This window comes from Loxodonta africana, chromosome 3 (assembly GCF_030014295.1).
Source record: "Loxodonta africana isolate mLoxAfr1 chromosome 3, mLoxAfr1.hap2, whole genome shotgun sequence".
NCBI classification, from domain to species: domain Eukaryota; kingdom Metazoa; phylum Chordata; class Mammalia; order Proboscidea; family Elephantidae; genus Loxodonta; species Loxodonta africana.
The window spans coordinates 116315526-116342093 of NC_087344.1; the positions used below are offsets into that span (position 1 = coordinate 116315526).

Genomic DNA, 26568 nt, shown 5'->3' on the forward strand with positions numbered 1-26568 from the left:
GTTCCTGTCCTGTGCCATCAGAAGTTCTGGGGAGCATTGTCTCTGGGATTCCTCTAGTCGCAGTCATACCATTAGGTATGGTCTTTTCATGAGAATTTGGGGACTGTATCCCATTGGTCTCCTGCTCCCTCAGGAGTTGTCTGTTGTGCTCCCTGTCAGGGCAGACATCGATTATGGCCGGGCACCAACTAGTTCTTCTGGTCTCGGGATAATGTAGGTCTCTGGTTCATGTGGCCCTTTCTGTCTCTTGGGTTCTTAGTTGTCGTGTGGCCTTGGTGTTCTTCCTTTGCCTTTGCTCCAGGTGGGTTGAGACCAATTGATGCATCTTAGATGGCCGCTTGTTGGCATTTAGGACCCCAGGCGCCACAATTCAAAGTGGGATGCAGAATGTTTTCATAATAGAATTATTTTGCCCATTGACTTAGAAGTCCCCTCAAACCATGTTCCCCAGACCCAAGCCCCTGCTCCGCTGACCTTTGAGGCTTTCATTTTATCCCAGAAACCTCTTTGCTTTTAGTCCAGTCCAATTAGGCTGACCTTCCTTGTATTGAGTGTTGTCTTTCCCTTCACCCAAAGCAGTTCTTATCTACTGATTGATCAATAAAAAGCCCTCTCCCTCCCTCCCTCCCTGCCCACTTTGTAACCACAAAAGTATGTGTTCTTCTCCGTTTTTATCTATTTCTCAAGATCTATTTTTAATGGAATATCATACCCCACCCCCAAAGTACTCTCAATAGCCCATTTATACGCCCTAAACTATTCATTCAAGTGTTTCAGTTCAGGACGCTATCCATATGTTGAATGCCCACATAAAAGTTCTTAGTATCCATTGAATTAGATTGAAGGTGATGAATATTAAACTAGAGGTGGTCCATGGGTGGTGTAGGTGGTTAAGTGCTCAGCTGCTAACTGAAAGGTTGGATGTTCCAGTCCACCAAGAGATGCCTTGGAAGAAAGGCCTGGCAATCTACTTCTGAAAAATCAGCCATTTAAAACTGCATGGAGCACAGTTCAACTCTGACACACATGGGATCACAATGAGTTGGAATTGACTCCATGGCAACTGGCATACTAGACGCACAGCTAAAGCACTTTGGAAGGTCAGAAATTAAGCATAGATTTGGAAATCAAACAGACCTGGCCTTATATCTAGCTCCAACACATTCAAACAATTTCAGGTATGACAACTATTTTAAATTCCTTGAGCCTGAGTATCATCAACTATAAAATAAGTATAATAATATTTTTCTCAAAGGTATGTTATGAAGTTTAATGAATGAATATAGTGAGACATTCTGCATGGCATTTGGCCCATAGTAAGTTACTTATAAGTAGCAGTTACTGATTTGTTATTATTCTCTTTAGCATAACCTTTTAAGATAAAAGTTCTATTTTGATAGTGTTAAATAAAAAAAAAAAAGAAGTATTTAAATCAATCAGAGGTCAAACTTGAAAAATCAAATCAAGGTATGAAGTGATAATTTATTCTAACTTTTGACCTTGCAGTTCACCTATTCTGATGGAATTATAACAAGCTTCCTCTTAAATTTCACTAATTGTGGCTAAATAATGATAAAATATAAAGATATTTCAGAAAAGGATAAATGTATGTTTACTAGACTATGCTTGATAAATATTTCACGTGCTCATGATTTACATACAATTTATTTTAATTTAGCCTAGTATACTGCTTGTCATGTGGTAGCTGTCTGCTAATAAATATTTGTCGAATGAAAGAGTATCCATCTTTCTACTGATTTTTGAGTTCCTTATATATTAAGTATATAAACCATTTGTCAGTTTTATATGTTCTAAATATTTCTCCAATTTGTCATTTTTTAATATTGTTTGTGTTTTTTTTAGCACTTTCATTTGCTCAAATCTATCATATGTTCCTCTATTTTAAAAATGAGTTTATATCTAAAAAGACCTTCCCCACTTCCCTGCATTTCCATCTACAAGGAAAATATTTTAAAGTGACATCTTCCTCACTTATCTCAGAGACTGCTCATATCTGTAGCCCTCACCACTCAAAATTAAAGGTTATTGGTGAGGTTATATTTAACTCCTGTGTATTATTTTCTCTGGAGGAGGACTTCTGATCCATTGTTAAACTGGTATGAAATTTCCTAATTTCAAGTACTCTTACAGAGCTTTCCTGTTTTACTCTTTTTATCATTTCAATAGGTAACTAATAAAGCAGATAAAGTTGTGGGGAAGAGGCAAAAAAAAAAAGGAGAAAGAGGAGTTAGATGACAGAGTCAAATCACTATCTTATTTGGAGGTTTCTATTGAGGGCTAAGACCCAGACATATGTCCAATAATAATGAGTTTTATTGAATATTATTGGGCCACTTACTTTTCTAAAGGCTTTATATGTATTATTACACAGTTTTAAGGTAGATAACTACTTATTACACCCTTTTTCATAACCAAGGAAATTTAAGAAGAGGGGTTACACAAGTTGTCCCAGTTCACACAGTCATTGGCACAGCTAGGATTCTACCAAGGCAAGTTAATTCCAAGGCCCACAATCTTAACCCAACATTTTAAGCATCTCAAGTAGCATGTGAAAAATGAACATTTTATTTCTTCCCTTTATTCCTATCTGTACCCTGTCAACCCCTATTATACTTTGGTCGAGTCAAAGAGTTTAATTAGGAGGCTGTGTAATATGGAGGGTGGTGGTGAAGACCCAACACAATCAGATTTCCTTGACCTCATTTGAACAACAATTTTCCCTTCCTAAATTTTTTTTTTTTTACTCTCTACTCAATACTGGCCTTGTTTCTGGTCTTCAAACACGCCAAACTCATTTCTACTTTAGGGCTTTTATACTGGCTATTCCTTGTCATTGAATTCTCTTCTGCAAAATCTTTGCTTGTATTTCTCCTTTTTGTCATTTTCCATTTAGCTCAAAGATCACCTCTTCAATGAAACTTTCTTTGAATTCCAAACTTAAAGTAGCCACCTAATTGTATGCCTGTAACTTTCAGCTACTGTCTAATATTTTCTTATTTATTTTTTTTTCTTTTCTCTCATGTATACACATGAGCTCTATAAAATGTAAGCTCCATGAGAGTAGGTGTTTGATTGTCTTATTCATTTTAGTTCCTGCACTGCTCAGGATAGTGCTTGGCAGGCTGTATATGCTCCATAAGTGTTTGAGTATATGAGAGGAGACTGAAAAGAGAAGGTGAAATGATCAAAGCTAGATATAAGAAAATTTATCTCACAGCAGTGTGGAGGATGGACTGCAATGAGAAAAGAGTTTAGTCAAAGAGTCTAGCTAAGAGGCTATGTAACATGGAGGGGGTGATAAAGATAAACAGAAGAAATGTGAAAAGTACTGGAGAATTAAAACCAGAAGAATTCAGCAACTGATTGACTTGAAGGGACTCTAGGCCATTTGGAATTAGAAAGTACCATTAAAATAAAAAAACAAGCACTGAAAGATGACAGATAAGATTGGAAAAATTATGAATTTGTATTTACAAGAGCAATTTCAAATTTGAAATGCCAATAGTAGGCAGAATATGTGGGACTTGGACTTAGCAGAGAAGTCAGGACCAAAGATAAAGATGAAGTTACGAAATTGTATAAGAATTAGCAAAGATGCCATTTAGAATGAATAAGTGGTGTAGAGTTAAAGTCCCAAAGGAGTTGGGTGTACCTAGCTAGAGAAATAAGATAGGATCTGTCAGCAGTGAGTGTCAATATTTTTTTTCCAGAAGCTTAAAAAATAAAAGCAAAGAAGATAGAGATATAATGGTATCTTAGTTTATGTGGGGAAAGCATAAGTTTATAGGCTGAGCAGAAAGTGCCAACAGATCAGGAAAGGTTGAAATGCAATCCTTATTTAACATTCTTGGTAGAGCAGGTGGATGGAGGGGAAAATTTGGAAACTATAACATCAATTTTACTGTTGGAAATTCTCTCCCAAAATTTTTTATTTTTTATAATTTCTTCTAGACCTTCACTTATATGTGATGGCATGGAGAAAGCAGACCTTGTTTTATAATGGGAAAATTTTCTTATTCAAATGTTCCTGAAATTGTATGTATGCCATTCGTAAATGGAATAGCCTATCCCATGAAGACTTGAGTCTCTTGCCACTAGGTATGTTTGAGAACATGTTGAAATGACAAATTTTCGGGAAGTTGTGGTATGAAATCTTACATTGAGGGATAGGTTTAAAAATGAAAATCTTTGAATTTCCTTTCAAATCTTGGGTTTGTGAATATGTGATTCTCCATGTCATCCATTTAAGGGTCTAATTTATATAATGAAGCTAATAATAGTAACTGTGTTATAAGGTTGTTGTGAGAATTATTTTTTTATTGAATAATTATTTGTTAAAATCCTACCGTATGCCAGAATTACATAAGCTAATGCACATGAAAGATTAATTACATAATAAGCATTTATTAAATATTAAATGCTATTAATATTATTTTGCACATGTCATTATAATACTTAATATTTATATTATTTTTATATTATTATATTTATATAAATATATTTATATTATTTTGCACATGTATTATAATGACATGTGCAGAGAGCTGGAGATACAAAAGCAAAAGGGAAGAACTCGCTTGGCATTTCTCAAGCTGAAAAAAACTGAAGAAAAAACTCAAGCCTGGAGTTGCAATAGCAAAGGATTCTATGGGGAAAATATTAAATGACGCAGAAAGCATCAAAACAAGATGGAAGGAATACACAGAGTCATTATACCAAAAAGAATTAGTTGATGTTCAACCATTTCAGGAGGTAGTATATGATCAGGAACCTATGGTACTTAAGGAAGAAGTCCAAGCTGCACTGAAGGCATTGGTGAAAAACAAGGCTCCAGGAATTATTGGAATACCAATTGAGGTGTTTCAACACACAGATGCAGTGCTGGAGGTGCTCACTCGTCTATGCCAAGAAATATGGAAGACAACTTCCTGGCCAACTGACTGGAAGAGATCCATATTTATGCCTATTCCCAAGAAAGGTGATCCAACCAAATACAGAAATTATAGAACAATATCATTAATATCACATGCAAGCAAAATTTTGCTGAAGATCATTCAAAAGCAACTCCAGCGGTATATTGACGGGGAGCTGCCAGAAATTCAGGTTGGATTCAGAAGAGAACGTGGAACCAGTTATATCATTGCTGATGTCAGATGGATCCTGGCTGAAACAGAGAATACCAGAAGGATGTTTATGTGTGTTTTATTGACTATGCGAAGGCATTCAATTGTGTGGATCATAACAAATTATGGATGACATTGTGAAGAATGGGAATTCCAGAGCATTTAATGGTGCTCATGAGGAAACTTTATGTAGATCAAGAGGCAGTTGTTCGGACAGAACAAGCGGATACTGAGTGGTTCAAAGTCAGGAAAGGTGTGTGTCACGGTTGTATCCTTTCACCATATCTATCAATATTTATGCTGAGCAAATAATCCGAGAGGCTGAGCTATATGAAGACCAGAGCATCAGGACTGGAGGAAGACTCATTAACAACCTGCATTATGCAGATGATACAACCTTGCTTGCTGAAAGCAAAAAGGACTTGAAGCACTTACTAATGAAGATCAAAGGCCACAGCCTTCAGTATGGGTTACACCTCAGCATAAAAAAAAACAAAAATCCTCACAACTGGATCAATAAGCAACATCATGATAAATGGAGGAAAAATTGAAGTTGTCAAGGATTTCATTTTACTTGGATCCACAGTCAACATCCATGGATGCAGCAGTCAAGACATCAAAACATGCATCGCATTGGGCAAATCTGCAGCAAAGAACCTCTTCAAAGTGTTGAAAAACAAAGATGTGACCTTGAAGACTAAGGTGTCCCTGAACCAAGCCATGGTATTTTCAATCACATCATATGCATGTGAAAGCTGGACAATGAATAAGGAAAACCAAGGAAGAATAGACACCTTCGAATTATGGTGTTGGTGAAGAATATTGAATATACCATGGACTGCCAAAAGAATGAACAAATCTGTCTTGGAGGAAGTACAACCAGAATGCTCCTTAGAAGCAAGGATGGTGAGACTGCATCTTACATACCTTGGGCATGTTGTCAGGAGGGATCAGTCCCTGGAGAAGGACATCATACTTGGCAAAGTACAGGGTCAACAGAAAAGAGGAAGACCCTCAACGAGGTGGATTGACACAGTGGCTGCAACAACGGGCTCAAGCATATCCATTGTTAAGGAAGACGCAGGACCGGGCAGTGTTTTGTTCCATTGGGCATAGGGTCGCTATGAGTTGGAACTGACTCGATGGCGCCTAACAACAACAACAACATTAATATTATTAATAAGTTCCACATCTCACCAAAGATAGATATCAAATACAAATAGTGGTATAAAGAAAGTAAAGATTACTTTGGTTATTGCATAAATTATGCTGACTTGAAGCTCACATACTGGTTCAAATATTCTCACTGTTGAAATGTGTCAAGTTAAGAAATACACTAGAGATTAATTATGTATAGAGATCTTGGCACCATGAATTGGTGACAAGCCAATTACTGAACCACAGTGAAATAGTTTACTGAACTGCAGTTAGTTCAATACTTGGTTCGTACCGTCTATTCTGACATAGCACCTTTCATCTTTTAAGCTAAAAGAAAAAAAACTAAGTCTTCAAACTGCTCTTACAATGTTTCTGACCTCCTTTGGGGTTAATTTTAGTCATTGAGAAAGCATATTTATTGCAGTGGACTACATGTAAGATTAAGTCAAGTTTGCAAGAGCTCCACCATAGCTAAATATCCTTTCTGCCTTTCATGGTCAAGTGGTGGAGGGTTGATTGGAACTGAACAGTGCTGTCATTTGGTCCTAAACTGAGCCACCTGAGAGCTGTTGTCTGCTCTCTGATGTACTCTTATGCCCGAAATCACACTTAGGTTTCTTTGAGCACCTAACCTGACTGACAGTCAGGGAATCAATGCATCCTGATGCACAGCTTTTGAACCTACTATTAGTGGGAAAGTAATACTAAATATGTGTTTCCTTACAGGACAGTGCAGAATTGATCACTTCCCTGCTTCACAGTGGAGCTGACATTCAGCAGGTTGGGTATGGTGGCCTCACTGCCCTGCATATTGCTACAATAGCTGGTCACCTGGAGGTAAGTCACACCTTTATCCTCTGTGAAAACAAAGGTTACCTGCCTACTTGGACTCTTATTCTCAACTATTTTCATATGGTATCTTTTGAGATTCTAGGAGTTGGTTTATTTTTTAGCCACTAAACATACTCTTTGCTTTAGAGGGTCAGGTTAAGCTATATAAATGTACTTTTGATAGTCAATTCAGTCCATTCTGTAGCAGTGTAATCGTACATCAATTAATATAAAGATGATTAGATACAAATCTTCATGAAATAGTTTTCATTACTACTGCCATTTGATCATATGAAATCAAGGCTTTTTTATAGTGATTGTCTTCCCAAATTACAAACCATTGAGAAAAATGCCAGGCCAGGGTCCTGATTATTTTACTCAAAATCCCATGATTTTTATACTCTATTAATTGTGATAATAACATATATACCAACAATGTAAAATATGAGAAGTTTTACTTCCTCATTTTGAAACAGTTACTTATTTCCCCCATTCGTTCATGCCATAAATTAAATTGTGCTTCTCTCTCCTAATATATGCACACCAAAATACAAAAATGTACACATATATAACTGCATATAAAATCATATTAAAACCTACATAAAGTAGATGTGATCCTCTCTTAACAGTGTCACTTCAAAGAGCTCTTGCTTTCAGTTAAGTATTAAATACCTTATTGAGAGCAAAACAGTTTCCTTCACTTTGACATTTCCACACATTACTGTATATCTTATTTCCCAGGAAATAAATCTATTTGGTATAAATATGAATGAATTTCTGTTACTTATGAGGAGGAGAAAATCCCATTAGACTCACTTATATATAAATGTTTTCCAAAGAAAAAATATACTAAGACCAAGTAAAGCAATGGGCTGTTAAACTCTAAGATGCCTGGGTGGAAGAACTGATGAGTTAGACATGAAGATTCTGTGAAACACACTCTACCTATTAGTACCAGGAAAATGACAGAATCTTTTTTGCAGAACAAAATCCTTTTTGTTCAGTGCTGAGCTGGTTACGTTGTCAGTGATAAAATTATGACAGGGTCAAAAATGAGGTTGTTAAGAGCGTGATCTCTTCATCTTCTATTCAAATAGCTCCGTTTTCTTGCATTGCAAATCATAGTATGGAATGAAATATCGTATCAGTTCTACCACCCTTACAGCAAATTTTACCAACGTAATTCCAAATAAGTCTCTACTCTCATCTTACAATTCTCTATGGGTTCTCCCATTTCCCTCATTAGCTGATGTGTAACATTTATAGTCAGCCACTAATGCTGCATAAAACAGGTATAGATACATTAGCTTTTATTCTCTTCTTACATAATGGACTAATTAAGTTACTGATCAGATAATGAAGGAAAATGGTATCCAAAAAAAATTAAAAAAAAAAAAAGCTTATCTAAAACCATCACATCTTCAATGCAGGATATTTTTCCTTTTCAAAGCTAGTGATTACCTGTTTCAAAGCTATTAGTTGTAATAAGTACCCGCTTTTTTTTTTTTAATATATTTTCTGCCACATTCATTTAACAAATATTTTTGAACCTCTACTTTGTCCATTGCATAGTACTAAAGACGAGAATGATACAAGTAAATAAAGACAGAGTTCTTCCCCCTTAAAACTCTATGATGTACCTGGGGATACAAGATGAATATACAGAAAAAAATACATAAGCAATTCAAAAGTTAAATAGCAAACAAGAAAGTCAAAAACAAGGGAGGGGAAAGAATCAAAGTGAGAATGGGTTCAATAATTAGGAATATGATAATTACATAGAAAGGAATGTCAAAAGAACACAAGATTAGAAATATCACAAGTTTACTTGGAAATAGAGACCAATGTGGATTAGAAGAATTAGGGAAGGATTTATGAGAAAGAGTTCTAAATTGGGCTGGTGAGAACTAGACAGAGCAGAGGAGAGGAATCATGTTCAAAAAGGGAGGAAAGAATGAGCTTAGCACATTTAGGGGAGAGTGAATAGACTGATGACACAAAACAGACTCATGAAGAAGAGTCACTAAAGGTAAATTCGAGAGGTTAGAATTGGACATCTCAGGAAACTTTGAAAGTAGAAGTCTAAGGAGTTTAATTCAATTCAACAAACAATTTCTGTAGCTTAGTATGTGCAAAACACAAGGTTAGATGTTTTAATAGATAACCATAGTAATAGAACACAGCACTTCCCATGAGATATTTTTCTATAGATAATGAGAAGCTTCAAGATTTTTTTTTTTGAAAAAGAAATTATTTAAGATTTGATAAGTAGTATATTAAAGATTTCCTTGACCACAGTATTTAGTATAAATTCCAGGGTGATGATATAATACGCTTAAAAAGACAGAAATAAAGATTTGGGAATAGGATTCACATTGGAAGAAAAATCAATTTGCTTTTGTTGTTAGGTACCATTGAGTCAGAGCTTTGCCTAGTCCTATGCCAGCCTCATAATCGTTGCTATGTTTAAGCCCATTGTAGTAGCCACTGTGTCGTTGAGGATCTCCCTCTTTTTTGCTGACCCTTTTCTTTACTTTACCAACATGATGTTTTTCTCCAGCAATTGGTCCCTCCTGATGACACATTCGCACTTCTAAGGAGCATTCTGGCTGTACTTCCTCCAAGACAGATTTGTTTGTTCTCCCTACAGTCCATGGTATATTAATTAGCTTTAGATGTACTGATTTTCTGATAACGTTCAAATTTTCAAGTGAAAATATTCATCAATCATTTGAAAATATAAAGCTGGCATTGGATGTAGAAGTTGGAACTTAAGTTTTTGGAAATTACATATATAATGATGATATTTGAAATATAACAATAGCTAAAAGTTATAAATTGGACCTAACAGATGGCCAAGGGCTGAGCCTAAGAGAATATTCACAGAGACTTAAGAAACTGCAGAATAGCCGTTGAAGGAAACAAAGGATTGCTCTGGGTGGTAGGAGAAATAAAAGGATATTGGAATGTCACAATGGCAAGGGGTATAGACAGTTTCAAGAGGTAAAGGATCCTGAGTATCAAATGGTCCAGAGAAGATGAGTACAATAGGATAAAATATACATATGTTATTTGCTTGCTACACCAAATTTTTAAGTGCTTATTCCACTCCCATTTTTTTACTATCTTGGTTAGCAAGGATGATGGCAATGGATTGGTGGGAGTAGTCTTTCATTAGTAGTCACTTTCTTTTACTGCCCACCTTTCTTTGTGAAACAATAACTGCTGCTAAGTCTGACAGCCCTCTTTGTCTGCACATATCAAATTCAGACCCTCCATTAGTGTCTCAAGTATGTTTGTCCTCCCATAATTGTGAATTCTATTAAACAATTTTACAATAAAATTTACATTGACTAGGCAGCTGTCTCCTTCAATAATAGAAGAGAACAAGTGCTGCAGGTTCTTAGACAAGCCGACTGCAATTTGAGACACAGATTTAGATTTACAGTGCTTTGAAAAGCAGGCAAATATTGGCTGCCCTGGGTCTCAGTCCTCTCTGACTGATTTATCCATCTATCAATACATACACATATGCTGTCCTAAGATAATGTCAGCAATCAATAAACATGCATTAAACCTGCTTCTCCTCTTTGGGTCCAGGGGGAAACAAGTTATATGCTTTCTCAGGTATGGAAAATGAAAAATATTCGCTAACATTTGATAGTGCTTCACATTAACATATATCTGATTTGATTCTCCCAAGAATCCTATGTGATTGTTACTGTTCAGTTCAGTTTATCAGTGAGCAAATTGAGAATTAAAGAAATTAAGTAACTTTTCCAGGGACATTCAGACAAGAAACACATGGGCTGGATAGAGCTACTTAAACTCAGGCATCTAACTTCAAATCTGTTATCTTGTAAAAAAAGGACAAAGTCCTTCCTTGTGACTTCTCTTGTATTTTTTGCTGAAATGGGGCTTACAACCATAAAAAACAAACAAAAAGTATTGAGAAAACAAAACATAAACTGGATGTATCACTATCTAAAGCCCAGGTACTGCTAACTGTACAGTTAAAAGAACACTAATTAATTTAAAAAAAAACACTTTATATACCCAGAAAAAAAAAAAATGCACTTACTATATATGGGTCAGGCATTGAATGAGAACTTGAAGTTACAAAGTTAAAAAAATTTATCTTACCTGCCCTGGAGAATATCAAAGTCAAATAATCAGACTGATGTAGAGGAAGGATCTTGAAACCAGACTGGCTCAATTTAAAATTTTAACTCTGCATTTAATACATGTATAATCTGTCTATTGGAGAAAAAAAATGAGGTAGTCAACAATTTCATTCTTACTTGGATCAACAATAAACATCCATGGAAAGAGCAGTCAAGAAATCAAATGATGCATTTAATTGGGCAAATCAGCTGCAAAATATCCCTTTAAAATTTTAAAAAGGAAAAATGTCTCTTTGATGACTAAGGTGCTCCTGACCCAAGCCATGGCCTTCTCAAGCACCTCATAGTATTATGAATGCTGGACAATGAAAAAGGGAAAAGAAGAATTGATGCATATAAATCATGGTGTTGGTGGCGAACATTGAATATACCATGGACTGTCAAAGAAAAAATCAGTCTTAGAAGAAATACAACTAGAGTGTTCCTTAGAAGGATGGTGAGACTTTGAATCCTTCAGTTTGTACACATCATCAGGAAAGACCAATGACTAGTATAAGACATCATGTTTGGTAAAGTAGAGGGCCAAGAAAATGAGGGAAACACTCAATGAGATGGACTGATAGAATAGCCAAAACAAAGGACTCAAACAACCAAGGATCATAAAGATGGAGCAAGACCTCCTATACGTAAGGTCACCTTGAGTCGGTGCCAGCTCAATGTCAACAAACGGCCAAGAACAATCTAACGTGCTTCATCTGCAATAATATCTACCTTTCAAATTACCTAATACAAAAGTAAATTCCACCCAAAACCAAACCTGTTGCCGTCAAGTCAGTTTTGACTCATAGCTACCCAATAGGGCCGAGTAGAACTGCCCCGTAGGGTTTCCAAGGAGCAGCTCATGGATTCGAACTGCTGACCTTTTTGATTAGCAGCCAAACTTTTAACCACTATACCACCAGGGCTCCAACACAAAATTAGGGGCTCAAATAAGAACATGGCATGCTGCATGGAAATAAACTGCAATGTATGTATGTACAAAATGCTCTGATGGAACAGAGCTGAAGAAAATCAAAGGGAGACCACAAAGCTGAGTGTGGCCACTCAGGCCACCTTTAGTACACTGCCCATTGCATACACTGTGGCAGCCTAGCAGCTCAGTATGGGAGATGGCACCTGTTACTCTCCCTTTCCCACAGACTCCTTCGAGACTGAAAAGACAGTGATGTTGAGATAAAGATCTTCTGGGTGACTGGAATTGAGAAAATTAGAATCACTGAATAATTTTTAACCCAGAATCCTCCTTTAAGACATTTTCTAGTTAAATCTGCTAATTTTCACTACAAATAAATCTCTGAAAAAGTCACTCTAGAATCTTTTATTCATAAATTTCATTAATTTAAAGCCCATTTATTAAATACACACTTAGCGTCCTGCACTATCACTAGACCCTGAGGAAAATGCCAACACCCAGTTTTTCTATTTGAGAATTGCCTAGTAAGAACAATGGACGTGTAAACTAATAAATTGCTATACCGTATAAAGTATTTTATGTTAAAGATATGATTATACGTTCATACTTTTTCGATGACCCTTGCAAAATACAGAGCCAATTTAGAAGACTGCTATACATTTTTTTTTTAGAAAATAAAATCATAAAGTGTAGTTTAAAAACATCCTACTCTTCTCTCCATCCTAGTTCTTTTTTTTTTCTTTTTCTATCTCCCAAATCTGTGCATGAATATATGGCGACATATGTAGGCATGTCACACATACACACATACACACACACACCCCTTGTGTAAAGCACTTTGTACTTAGTTGAGTGACTCTTTAAAAACTTATTACTCCTTGGTGTTTCGTGTAATAATTTCTACCGTTATCGAGACACAAATCAGTTATTTGTAGCTGTAGACAACTGTTTGGGGAGCAAATGGAAAAGCATGCCTGAGATGATGCAATATATAATGTATAAAGGTTGTGGAGTGTTTTGTTTTCCCAGAAAGGCATAGTTTCATATATGCTTTGTGCAAGTGAGAGTATTATTTTCATAGTTGAATTTATTCTATCCCACCTTATCCCATTTTCAGATTGTAAACACTTATCCAAGCATTGCTTCAGAAATGCTTCCCAGTTTTTTTGGAATTTATTTTGATTTCAAAGAAATGCAATTGATGTTGTTCTAGTACATTCTCAACTAAATCATCTTTAAATCTTTCAGGAGACAGTTTTGTTTACCAAGAAGCCTCTGACTCTCTCTAGGTTATTTCTTTTATAATGGCTTTAGCTGTCTCCCTAAAGACTCAAACAAGAGAGTGCTTGGAATTATAAAATGAGGCTTCTATTTTTTAAAAGAAATAATAGACTGATGATTTTTATAACTAAAAGGTGCCAGATCTGCCTCTAGTATTACAAAGAGGCAATTCTGAACACTATGGACAGATGTGGTACCTTTTAGTTATAAAAATCATCATTCCTTTTGTGTCACTTGAATTAAAATAGTGAAACACAATAATAGTTAACACATTGGAAGTGATAAAATAGTGCCAGTCATATCAATTTATTTCATCCTCCTTTGAGATTTTTGTCATCATTTTTCAGATGAGAAAATTGAGGCTCAGAGGGGCTCAGTAACTTTTCCAAGGTGACAGAGCTAATAAATGGTAGAGAGAGTGTTCACACCCATGCTGTGTAGCCTCGTCTATGCTCTCACCATGATTCTATACTGCCCTTCACCTAATCCACACAAAAGGCTTCTCAGCCCACCTGACCAGAATTTAAGTTTGAAAACGGTAGATAAAAGTTTAGGATGTAAATGTCAGGGAAGCATGCTATATATTCAGCTCTGTATTATCTCAAGGACAACTAAGCACATTAAGGTATTCTGGTGCCTCTTCGTTTGAACCACTGTCTTTTAGGATCTGTTCTTTAATATTTCTGCATTACATTTTAACAGTTTTATTTAGATAACATTCAGATACCTATAACGTACCCATTTTACATGTGTAATTCTGTGGTTTTAGTATATTCACAAAGTTGAGTTACCATTACCACAATTTAATTTTAGAACATTTTTGTCACCCAAAAAACAAACCCTATGTGCATGAGCAGCCACCCACCCCTCTGCTTTTCCAGACCTAGACAAGCACTAATTGCTTATTCTGGACATTTCATATAATGAAGTCATATAAGATGTGGTTTTTGTTACTGGCTTCTTTCACTTAGCATAATGCTTTCAAAGCTTGTTCATGTTGACTAGGGTTTGTTTGTATTAGGATCACATTTTAATTATATATGACTTAATTTTGAAAAACACCAAAATGTATACAATCCAATCCGCAGAGTAACTGCAGTTCTTTTTTCAACTATGCCTTCATTTCGATTATAAATTGATGCCAGAAGAAAACTTTCAACTAACACTTCAGGTCACCAAACTATCTTTGTAATCCCAATCATGTACTAGAGTAGGAACATCCCCATTAAAGGGAAGTGGCCAAGTAAGGCCTCTTTTAGAATGTCCATGCCATCTCTTACGTGGGCGCTGGGCAAGGCCTCTGCTGAAGACGATCTGTCTCCCTGCCTTTCACAGGCTCACTCCTTGGGAACCTAAAGCAGGTTTGAACTTTAAGACTCCTTGGTAAAAATGCCTAATTTCCCAATACTTGAGGTTAACTTTTTGGTAGTCAAAGTCTTAGTAATTAGTTTATACCCTAAATCTTAAATTATCTTACACCCTAAATTATGATCTATTTACCAGCAATGTGGCATAAAGTGGAAACCAGCTTTATTTTTTTCCCCCAAAAGGCCATCCAGTTGTTTAAACAGTATTTATTGAATACTCTATTAAACACTTTATTAGTTTATTAATTTCCCCCACTGGTTTCTGTTTGGGTCCTTTGAATATTCCTATGTTAATACTAAATACAACTCTTTTAATTACTGTAGATTTGGGTTATGTTTCAATATCTAAAAGTGCAATACTCTCTCTTGGCTCTTCTTTTTTCAGAACTTTTCTGGTTGCTCTTCCATTTTTATTTTTCTGGGCCAGCTTAAGTCCATGGGAAGATACCAGAGCAGAGTAGTAAAGAGCAGGGACTCTGAAGCCCAGACTCTGCATTTAAATCCAAGGGTGGTATCTATCATTTTTACTAGCAGTATTCCTTTGAGAAAGTTACTTATCCCCTCTGTGTCCGATTTGTCATTTTAAAAAGTGGATTAAATTTATATCAACCTTATCAATGTGTGTGTTAAATGACTTAATGTATGTCAAATGCTTAGATACTGCTTAGCCCATAATAAGTGCTAAAATTTTGCTATCATTATTTTTATTTGTTCTGTCCTAAAGAAAAAAAAAAAAAAGTGCTTGAACCTGGGTAGGATACATCTTAATTAAGATTAATTTAAGTAAAATTAGGAAAAATTAATACCCCCATCATATTGAATCTTCCTGTTTAAAAACAAGGTTTTCCTTTCCATTTATTCACGTTTCTTTTTATGTCCTTAAGCAAAATATTCTTCAAGTGGGTTTGCTAAAATGTATTCCTTAATTATTTTATCTTTTTGTTGCTAATGTGAATGGCATTATGTTTTTTCTAATTTGTAATAGTTTACACTTAGGAAACCTGTTGATTCTTGTCATCAGCTTACTGATTTACCTCATTGTTTCTAATAGATGTTTAGATGATTATTTTGTATATTCCTGGTTTACAATTAAATCTCCTTACCAATAATTAAACATTTTGTTTTTCTCTTGTCTCATTGCATTGGCTGATACTTTCAGAGCAATTTTTTCCCAGACTTTTTATATTATCTCTGTCAGGTCTTAAAATAAATGTTATGCTGACTTTGTAGACAGAGTTTAGAAACTTTTTTCTCTCTCTCTGTCTACCCACGTGCTTATCTATCTGTGATTCATTTTAAATTTTATTTTAGAAATATTTCTTCCTTTGATATTTGAAAGAGTTCACTAGACAAAACATCTGGATCTACCTTTCTTATGGAGGTTTCTGTTTTCCAACTTTCTTTCTGTAGTCTTTTAAATTTTCTCTGTTTTCTTTGATTAATTTTGATATTTATGTTTTCCTAGAAAATGATGTTTTATTTAGATTTTAAAATGTGTTTGAATAAAGTTGAGCAAAACATTTAATATTTTACCTCTTTGGGATATTTATTATATTTATTCAATTTTAAGTTGGAAATTAAAATTATAAATCAAAAAATAGTATTAAATATTGCTTGGACTGATTTAAGGATTATCACCCTATTACACTGTTTTCTTGGAGACTTAAGGAATTTAAGAGTGAATATGAATCTATTCGAAACACTGCTCTGGCCATATTCAAGAAAATATAATGAACACTACATCTTTGTTTCTTAAAATTCTTATTACCTTATGCTATGAAGATGGCCACCATCAATTTCATGCCTTGTTATAAAATCTCACCTTTAAATTTTTCAGTGGTTTCTATTGACCTACACTGACCTGACTAACTCAAAACTCCAGATACTGGAGACCTGTTACATTTCATCACATTAGTCAGACCTGACTAAAGACAGCAGGAAATGTAACAGGTCTCCAGTATCTGGAGGCTTTCTTTATAATATAGACTTAAACTCACCTTTTAAAACATGACTCAAGTTCATTCTCATATGAACTCATTCCTTGTGGCCCAAAGCCTTCACAAACTCCTCAGATATTTCTCCAAGGTTGAGTTATCTAGATGGTGGATGGTTCTGCCTCTATTTCATTAGGATGTGATTTTTCTAACTGTAATGTTATTACTACAAGAAGGGGTTCCTTTAGCAGAGCAACCAAGAGTACAGTATGTGTAGTTTCTGCTCAACCGAATCCTCAAATCTTTCCCACTGTGTAACTGGCTTCTTTCTTTTTTGTGGTCAAAAGAATGTAACCATTCTGTAGTCTTATTTGTTTTTTCCCTGATTTGTCTCTTGATCTCCACGAGATCTGAAAGGCTTGTATAATTCCTCTGGAATGTATTAACTTGATGCCTTTCTCTTCTTATATAAAAGAAATACTTACTCTGCATTCCCAATCTGAACAGTTCTGCCCTGTCAGCTTTACCCCACTTTTATCATGTCTCTGTCTGAATTTTTTTTTTTTTTACTATTAAAGGTAGAGCATTTATGACTTTCCTCTGCCTGGTTTTGTTTTAGTTTCCCTTGTATTCCTATACTATAGTACTCATGTAATGGTAATTATATTCCCTATTACTACAATTCTGTACAAAACTATGGAGATAGCAACAAATCCAAACCCTTTTTTCAGTGGCTCACTCCTCTGAATCAGGCCTCATTAACACCTTTGAAATCAGTCTTTTGACCCCTGGTGGTAACTTTGATTCATTTCTTTGTCCCATTGAGCTAAGTGTTATCATGTCCCAAGCTTTCTCCAGGAATATGAGATCTCTTATTCAGGCCCACTAATTTAACTGCCAGTAAAGATGTAAAAAAGACTTTTCTTCTACCCTGAAGAAATCTAAATCCCAATCACACATGTCTGATAACTATTCAGAAACTCTGGTGCGTGTACCAATATCATCTCATATTATGTAGCACTGTTATTTTGCTCTGATGAGGCTCCCAAAATTTTGCAGGAGGGAAGCAAATCTTAAATGGCTATAGAAGTCCACCAAAATGGATATTCTAGACTACTAGAGTTCAGGTACAGAAACTGTAGCACGTATCAAATATACCAGTCTGTTTTTTATACATCATTATGTATGTTGTTTAAATATCATTCTAGAGTATGTCATTAATGATTGATAGATATTTTAATCACCATTAATTGACATTAACTTTATAGGTGTCTCTACTTGTTCTGAGTAGTCACCTGTGGTCCCACGATGCCAAAGATTGATGTACCTTTTTGTCAAGTGGCTATGTCTCTGAAACTAAACCTTTTTTGTGCACGTAGTATTAAATAACCAAGAATTGTTAGGAATAGTAAATCTTCTGTGACATTCAAAAGTGGTTTTCTCAGAAGTTGAAACCAGAAACTCTCTGTGCTACCATTACTAAGTATCTCCTGTGTTACAGAATAATCTTTATTAGAGACAAGGAAGCAGTCTCCTCCTGCCTAGGCTTTTGGTCTGGAGAGCAAGACAGGATCATAGATCATGTGTCATAATCAGTAATTTTACTGCCTCAGAAGGCAATGCCAGTGTATTGTTTGTGAGGAATGGTGTAAGAGGACACTAGCTTCAGTATTGCTTTTTATTCTTTTTGACACTCAAGCTTTCGCCATATATTCTATTAATAAAATAAATTTTTAGCTATTATTAAACATTAAGTATTGCTTTTGGGGTGAAGTATAAGAACACAAGCTGGAAAAGCTTTATAGGCTAATAAAAATGTAAATGAGCTGTTCATCAACTTGCTGCCCTAGAAAGTGATGAAAGAAACATTACCTGAGAAATTAGATTCAAAGATTATTGCTAATCAAATCAACCTGAATGAGAAATCCCTTTGTAACAATTCAAGGTCTCATGTGAATTTGGCTTTGAATGTCAATCTTTCTGTGCACTGAATTTGAACCTCCTAGGTCCTCTGTACGTTTAAAAAATATAACAGTTAAGCGGAAACAATTTCTGTTACACATCTGTAGCAGCGGATAAGAAAAAGTTACATATTTTAATGGATTTGTACTTAGCCTTCTTTTCCAACGTCATACACCCTACCAGAAATTTGAAGACTGAGTTATGAATCCAGGTTCCTATAGCTTGCTCCAGAGTTTCTGAGCCTCCAAGCTCCCTATGTCTCAGCAGTAAAGTATTAATGTGCTTCCTCTCGATTAGAAATATGTTGGAAGATCAATATCCTCTATCTGACTCTACGGCAATGAGTTTGGTTTTTTGCCATTTTCTAATATATAATAGTAAAGCAGATGGTGGAGGCTATCTATTTTTTTCTCAGGGATGATTTACTCTGGGATGGTCTTTAAAGGGTAGAGAGCCCTCTGAATATTTGGATCTTTTCCTTTGATCACTGTGCAAGTTGTTCTTGGTGACTTCCTTTGGTGGATCTCCAAAGATGCTTTAGAAACTTGCTGAGGTTGGGGTAGTGGGAGGAGAGGCTAAAGGTCCATGATTGGCTCTCAGCAGCTGCCCTCTCTCAAGGCATCTTTCTTTTGAAGTGTCCCCTGAAAGCACTTGGTACCTCTGCCTCTTATCAGCACACTTGTTCTTGTACAACTGTATGTCAGACCAATATAGCTCTTACAAAGTATGGAACTTTTAAGAAAGGTGCACAGAGCCTTCCAGAGTCACTCTGAGAAGCAATTCAGTGTAAACCCTTGCAATGTTGTAAACCTTGCTGTCCTGCCTCCCTCTTGTTCTGTTCCTGAAGCAGATCATAGGCCACTAATTTTCTTATCTCCATGCTTTGCTCTCCCATAATTATCACCAGTCTCCACACTCAGGAAGGTCCTACTAGCAATTGAAGAACTGATCTCATCATTCCTTCTTAGAAAGGTATATACTAAACTACTCAGGAGACTTGGAACTAAGGGCATTGGATGCAAATCTTTTGTCCAGAACTATCAAAGGCACTCCAAGTTAGTGGCCAATATGTTGTTTTGATCATCTCTGTAGTCACATACTGTTATTACCCTCCTGGACTTCCTGTAACAGTACCTTAACTTACAGGTCTGTCTCCTGATGCTTTAAGTTCACTTCATCCTACGTACTCCTGAAAATTGGCTGGATTCTCTAAAGCATGACTTTTATAAAGTCATTCCTCTGACCAAATTCATTGCAGACTCCAAAACATACCAGCTCAGGATTTAGTGGTAAAGACCCAGCTCTCCTACCTTTGTAGTCATGGGTCTTCATGCTCCTCATTTTGCATTCCTCGTGCTAAATAAAATGAACAGCACCCCATTTAAATGTCCTTTGCTTTTATCTCACTATAGTCTCCTTACAGTTTGCCTCTCTCACCCATCCTCAAAGCCCAGCCAAAATGCAATCTTTCTGAACTGCTGGATCCTCATTGCTTGAGGTGTTTTCGTGCACTAAACAACCACGGCATTTTATCTTTTCCTTTCTAGCAGATTTAATAATTGTTTCATTAGCATGATTTTATTTGATCATTTTACTATATGTTTCTGGAGCATAGGAACTGCTTGTTAAGTATCTTCATAGTTCTCATAGGGAATCTACTGTACGCTTTTGCATACAGTGGGTTTTTAAAAGATGTTTGCAGAATAACTAACTTAATGAATGATTATTCAAGTGTTTTAGAAGTTATACAGAATGAGGAGAATTATTTCTCTTTCCCATAAAGGCAGAATGATACCTTTCATGAGGGTGAAAAAGTAGTAGCTTACAAAATCACAAGCAATTATCGTGAATAGTTTCATACAACTAATTGTTGAGTTGATTCCAATTCTTAGCGACACTAGGGGACAGAGTAGAACTACCCCACAGGGTTTCCAAGGCTGTCGTCTTTACAGATGCAGACTTCCACATCTTTCTCCCATGGAGTGGCTGGTAGGTTCGATCCACCAGCCTTTCAGTAAGCAACCAAGCTACTTAACCACTCTACCACTAGGGCTCCTAGTTCATACAACTAGTCTTATAAAACCTTTAAAATGAAAATAAATGTCACAGACTTTTTTTTTTTTTTTACTGTGCTTTAAGTGAAAGTTTACAATTCAAGTCAGTCTCATACAAAAACTTACACACACTTTATTATAGGACCCTAGTTGCTCTCCCTACAATGTGACAGCACATTACTCTCCACCCTGTATTTCCCGTGTCCATTCAACCCACTCCTGTGCCTCTCTGCCTTCTCATCTCACCTTCAGACAGCAGCTTCCCACTTAGTCTCAAGTGTCTACTTGAGCTAAAAGCACATTTCTCACCAGTATCATTTTATGTCTTATAGTCCAGTCTAATCTTTGTCTGAAGGGTTGGCCTCAGGATGGTTTTAATTTTGAGCTAACAGAGAGTCAGGGGGCCAAGACCTCTGGGGTCTCTCCAGTCTCAGTCAGACCATTAAGTCTGGTCTTTTTACTAGAATTTGAGATCTGCACCACACTTTTCTCCTGCGCCGTCAGGGACTCCCTGTTGTGTTCCCTGTCAGGGCAATCATTGGTGGTAGCCAGCCACCATCTAGTTCTTCTGGTCTCAGTCTAATGGAGTCTCTAGTTTATGTGGCCCTTTCTTTATCTTGGGCTCATATTTTCCTTGTGTCTTTGGTGTTCTTCACTCGTCTTTGCTCCAGGTGGGTTGAGACCAATTGATGCATTAGATGGCCACTTGCTAGCTTTTAAGACCCCAGATGCCACTCACTAAAGTGGAATGCAGAACATTTTCTTAATATACTTTGTTATGCCAGTTGACCTAGATGTCCCCTGAAACCATGGTCCACAGACTCCCACCCCTGCTACTCTGTCCCACGAAATGTTTGGTTGTATTCAGGAAACTTCTTAGGTTTTGGATTAGTCCAGTTGTGGTGACTTTCCCTGTATTGTCAGTTGTCCTTCTCTTCATCTAAAATTATTCTTGTCTACTATTTAATTCACAGACTATTTTTTAAAAATAAGGCCAGGTTTTCTTTTTAAAGCTTCTTTTTAAAATATACTCCCTTTCCTCTATCCATACCTTTTGACCTATTTAAAATATAAAGGAGGATTTTTGGACTTAACCTAATGATGAAATTTGTCTCTAACAAAAGAGAGTAACCGGTTTAAATTATTCCAACAACAATAAAAAAGAAATCCAAACCATATTCATAAGTCAACATCATTAGTCTTTTATGTCTGCACATCTCTCTCTATGACTTGGCTGAACTTTCTTAATCGCCATTCTAATCAATAATGTTATCTCCTATCTAACACGAGAATTGTGCTCTCTGGCATAAAATCAGTTACTGACTCACAGTCCTGTGCTATCACTCAGTCTTACCATTGATAGCTTGTGATCCATTTATGAACTGTCGGAATAAATAAAAATCTTTGGTTTATTTGTACATGCTTTTTCCCCCCACTAACTTCATACTTAAAAATTACTATATATCTTTTCCTTCTCCAACTTGATTTTATATCTTTTAGCCTAATGGGTTGCTACACTGGATTCACAGATTTCACACCAATGATGCTATGAAGGGTTGAAATGTATTGTTCCAATAAGGGAAAGTCAATTTGTTTTACATGGGGTTACTCCTATGAGCAAATGTGATAATACAGTCCTTGAAAACCAGCCAACAAGCTCTGGAATTTTAATATTGTTCAGTAAAAGCCTCTGGATTTTTATAGCTTAGTGTCTTATTTTTTCTAACTTTCTGAGTGTCACTGGAAAAGTACAAATCTGTGAATCAGTCAAACTTTGAAATTTTTAACTAAGCAATTACTCTCAGCAACTACTACATATGAGGAAATATACCAGGTATGGGGTTACACAGATGTATAAGATGCATGCTTTAATATGCATTTTGCCATTCTACATTTTTTTTGCAAGAGATCATGTCTGAGCCCCAACTTAAGCTTCTAGAATTGTCAGAATTGCATCTAAATTAATGACTAAACATTTTAATATCTCTGAACTTACATGGCATTTGTGACTGAACAAAACCCATGACCGCTTTACCTTTGAAGTATTGCTAATAAAACTATGAGGAAAATTTTCTGTCTTTAGCCTTAAAAATTTGCATACCTCTTGACCTAGGATTTTCACTTGCAGAAATTTATTTTATGAAAATAATAAGAGATTGAATTGCAGGGATACTCATGCAAAAAAAAAAAAAGGTAAAAATAATCTAAATACTGAGCAATGAATATGGGTTAAATCAAAATGGTACATGGGTACAGTGGGATACTTCGTAGTCATTAAATATGACATCATAGAATATTACACATTGACGTAGAAGCTCACAAGGATATTGTGAAGTACATATAATGCTATTTAAGCATTGTTGTTACATTTAAATCTTCTTTTTTGTAGTTTTTCTTATTCTTAGGGTGAATATATTCTCTTAAAACTTAAACTTTATAGTAATGTATAAGGGAGTCAATAGTTACATACATCTCCCAACTCATCCCTTCCGAAAGGTAACTGCTATTGATAGTTTGATGAATATTATTTCCGTTTTTTTCTTATATTTTCTTTTCAAAAATGGAATCACTCTAAATGCTTCTGCAACATCCTGTCCTTATTTAACAGTATACTTTAGACAGCTTTCCAACGTGCACCTCATTTTTTAAAAAACTTTTTTATTATAAAAAGTAGTATGCATACAAAACAGTATATATAAAATGTATACATTGAGAGTTTAAGGGATAATTATGAAGTGGATAGTCACGTAACCACCACCCAATTTAGAGAAGTAGAAAATTGTCAGTTCCTCAGAAGAGCGTCTTTTGACCCTCTAGTTTCACATCTAACTTCCTCCCTTAGAATAAGCACTTTCTCTCTTGATTTATGATACCTAAAAAAAAAAAAAAAAAAATTTTCTTTTTTATAGGAGCGTTGGAAACCCTGGCGGGTAGTGGTTAAGTGCTACGGCTGCTAACCAAAAGGTCAGCAGTTCAAATCCACTAGGTGCTCCTTGGAAACCTTATGGGGCAGTTCTACTCTGTCCTATAGGGTCGCTGAGTTGGAATCAACTCAAAGGCATCAGGTTTTGTTTTGTTTTGTTTTGTTTTTTTAATATTGGAGCCCTGGTGGCACAGTGGTTAAGCACTCTGCTGCTAACTGAAAGGTCAGCAGTTCAAACCCACCAGCTGCTCTAGGGACAAAGATGTGGCAGCCTGCTCCTGTAAAGATTATACAGCCTTGGAAACCCTATGGGGCAGTTCTACCCTGCCTATCAGGTTGCTATGAATCTGAATTGGAATTGGCTGAACAGCAATGGGTTTGGGTTTTTTGCTTTTTTTTTTTATCCCCTTGCTTTCCAACGTATTATGTATATGTGTGTGTGAATTATGTAATGAATGTTGTAAATTATATTTTTAATATTTTTCTCTTCTCAAATTTTATATAAATGGAATTATATATATATTGATATATGATACTTATTTTGGTTAATATTACATTTATAACAACCATCAATGTTGACATATGTAGCTGTGGTTTATATTATCTCCCCACAATTTATTTATTCAATTTACTTTTGAAGGACATTTGAATTCCTTCAGATTTTTTGTTGTATGGGCAATGCTATATGAATATTTTTGTCCATTTTCCTGGAATATTTGAACAAGAGTTTCTCTTAGATGTAAATCTGCAGTTGGAATTGCTGAGTTATAGAATACATACATGTTCAACTGGAAAAAGTAATGTCAACCTCGTTTCCAAAGGGATTGAACCAGTTAACAATCCCACCAGCAGCGTATGATTGTTCTTTTTCTTCATATCGTCATCAACATTTGTATATCAGACTTTATGATTTTCTAATTTGGTGAGTGGAAAATAGTATCAAATTGTGGTTTTAATTTACATTTCCCTGATTACTAATGTCATTGAACATCTTTTCATATACAATTAGCCATTGGAGCTTCTTCCTTTGGTTAAGTGTTTTTGTGTATTTTCCTATTGAATTTTTTGTCTATTTTAATTGACTCATAGTAATTATTTTCAATGCATTCTGAATAATAATATCAGGAATAATAATAGCAATGATAACAATTATACACTTATACAGTGCTTATTATGTGCTAGAAACTGTTCTAAGCACATTACACAAATCATCTTGTTTGTCTTCACAACTAAATGGAATAGCTATCACTATTAGTCTCATTTTACAAATTAGAAAACTCAGGCCCAAAAAAGCTAAGTAACTTGACATAAGTCACACAGCTAGTAAGTGGTGATATTCTATGCTAAACTGCCTAACATAACAGCCCATACTCTTACCCTTTATGCTAGGCTGTCTATTCCTTAAAGTTAAATATGTTACAAATATCTTGCTCATTTTATACACTGCTTAAGAATCCTCTTTAGACTATAGTTCATGTAGATGTTTTCCTATATTATTTTCTTAAAGTTTGGTGGTTTCCCTTCAACATTTAAGTGTCTTACCCACCAGAAATTGATTCCAGTTTATGGTGTGAGGTATAGGTCCAGCTTAATTTTTTCTTTTCCATGCTCAGTTATCTCAACACCTTTTTATTGAAAACCCTATACTCTTCTTGATATATAGGATATGTATGAAATGTGATATATATAGGATATGTGATATATAAAGGGTCCCTTTAGTGGAAATCTGTTTTTAGATCTCTATTTCATTCCATTAGTATATTTGCCTATTCATGCGATATTACCACACTGTCTTAATTACTAGCTAGAAAGCAAATCTTAGGCCTTCCATCTAAAAGCTAGTATTTATTTCATAAAGTTTTTTCATAATATCCTCTTAATATCTTTTAGTTTCCACAGCATTTTAGTTGTATATTCTTCACATTTCTGATACTGTTTATTTTGGCCTCTCTCTTTTCTTGTCATTCTTATCAGAACTTTAGTAAATTTATAAGTCTTTGCAAAGAACCAACTTCTGGCTTTTTAAATTTTTGCTTTTATATATTTTTTTCTTTTTTTGTCCATGTCGTTCTTATATCTTTCTTCTTTCTTTGATTTAATTTTGCTTTTCCTTTTCTAATTTTTTTTAGGATGGATGCATACCCAAACTCATTAATCTTTAGCCTTTTTTAAAGAGCTTTTAAAGATATACATTTTAAGTTCTATTTTGGCAATGTTGTTTAAATTTTGATATGCTATATTTTGTTATTATTCAGCTTAAAATATTTTCTTACTTCCACTGTGGATTCTTATTTGACCCACAAGTTATTTAGAAGGAGGTTTTCTCCTTTACAAACTTTGTTTAGCTATAATTTTCTTAATGAATTTTAAATTAGTTGCACCATAATCAGACAACTTTGACATTAGACTTTTCAGTATTTGTTATGCATTGAGTGTTATTATGTGGCCCAGTATATGGTAAATTTTGTAAATGTTCCATGAGTCCTTGAATATAGATTCTACAGTTTTTTTGGTACATGTTTTATATGTGCCAATTAGGTCAGGAGCTTAATTGTGTCTTTCATACCTTTTGTATTTTTATTGATTCTTCTGACTTATTCTATCAGTTTCAGGTTCAAACCTCCCACTATGATTGTGAATATGTTTCTTTTTTGTTTTTTAGTTTTATAAGGTATCCCTAATATATTTTGATGTCATATGCCATTAGGTGTGCAGACATTGAACACGATTACAGTTTCCTGGGGGAATTGATCTTTTCACTACAATGTATTGACCTTCTTTATCTCAAGTTATGGACCCTAGTAGGTACAGTGGTTA

General features: G+C 35.3%; 1 protein-coding gene across 1 annotated transcript in view; it reads left to right on the forward strand.

Moving 5' to 3' along the window:
* Positions 1–26568, forward strand: part of TNNI3K (TNNI3 interacting kinase) — a 381325-nt gene that overhangs the window by 43972 nt on the left and 310785 nt on the right. The window contains exon 5 of the mRNA XM_010591188.2: positions 7029–7139. Within this exon, the coding sequence (XP_010589490.1) occupies positions 7029–7139 (111 nt within the window). The remainder of the gene's footprint in view (positions 1–7028; positions 7140–26568) is intronic.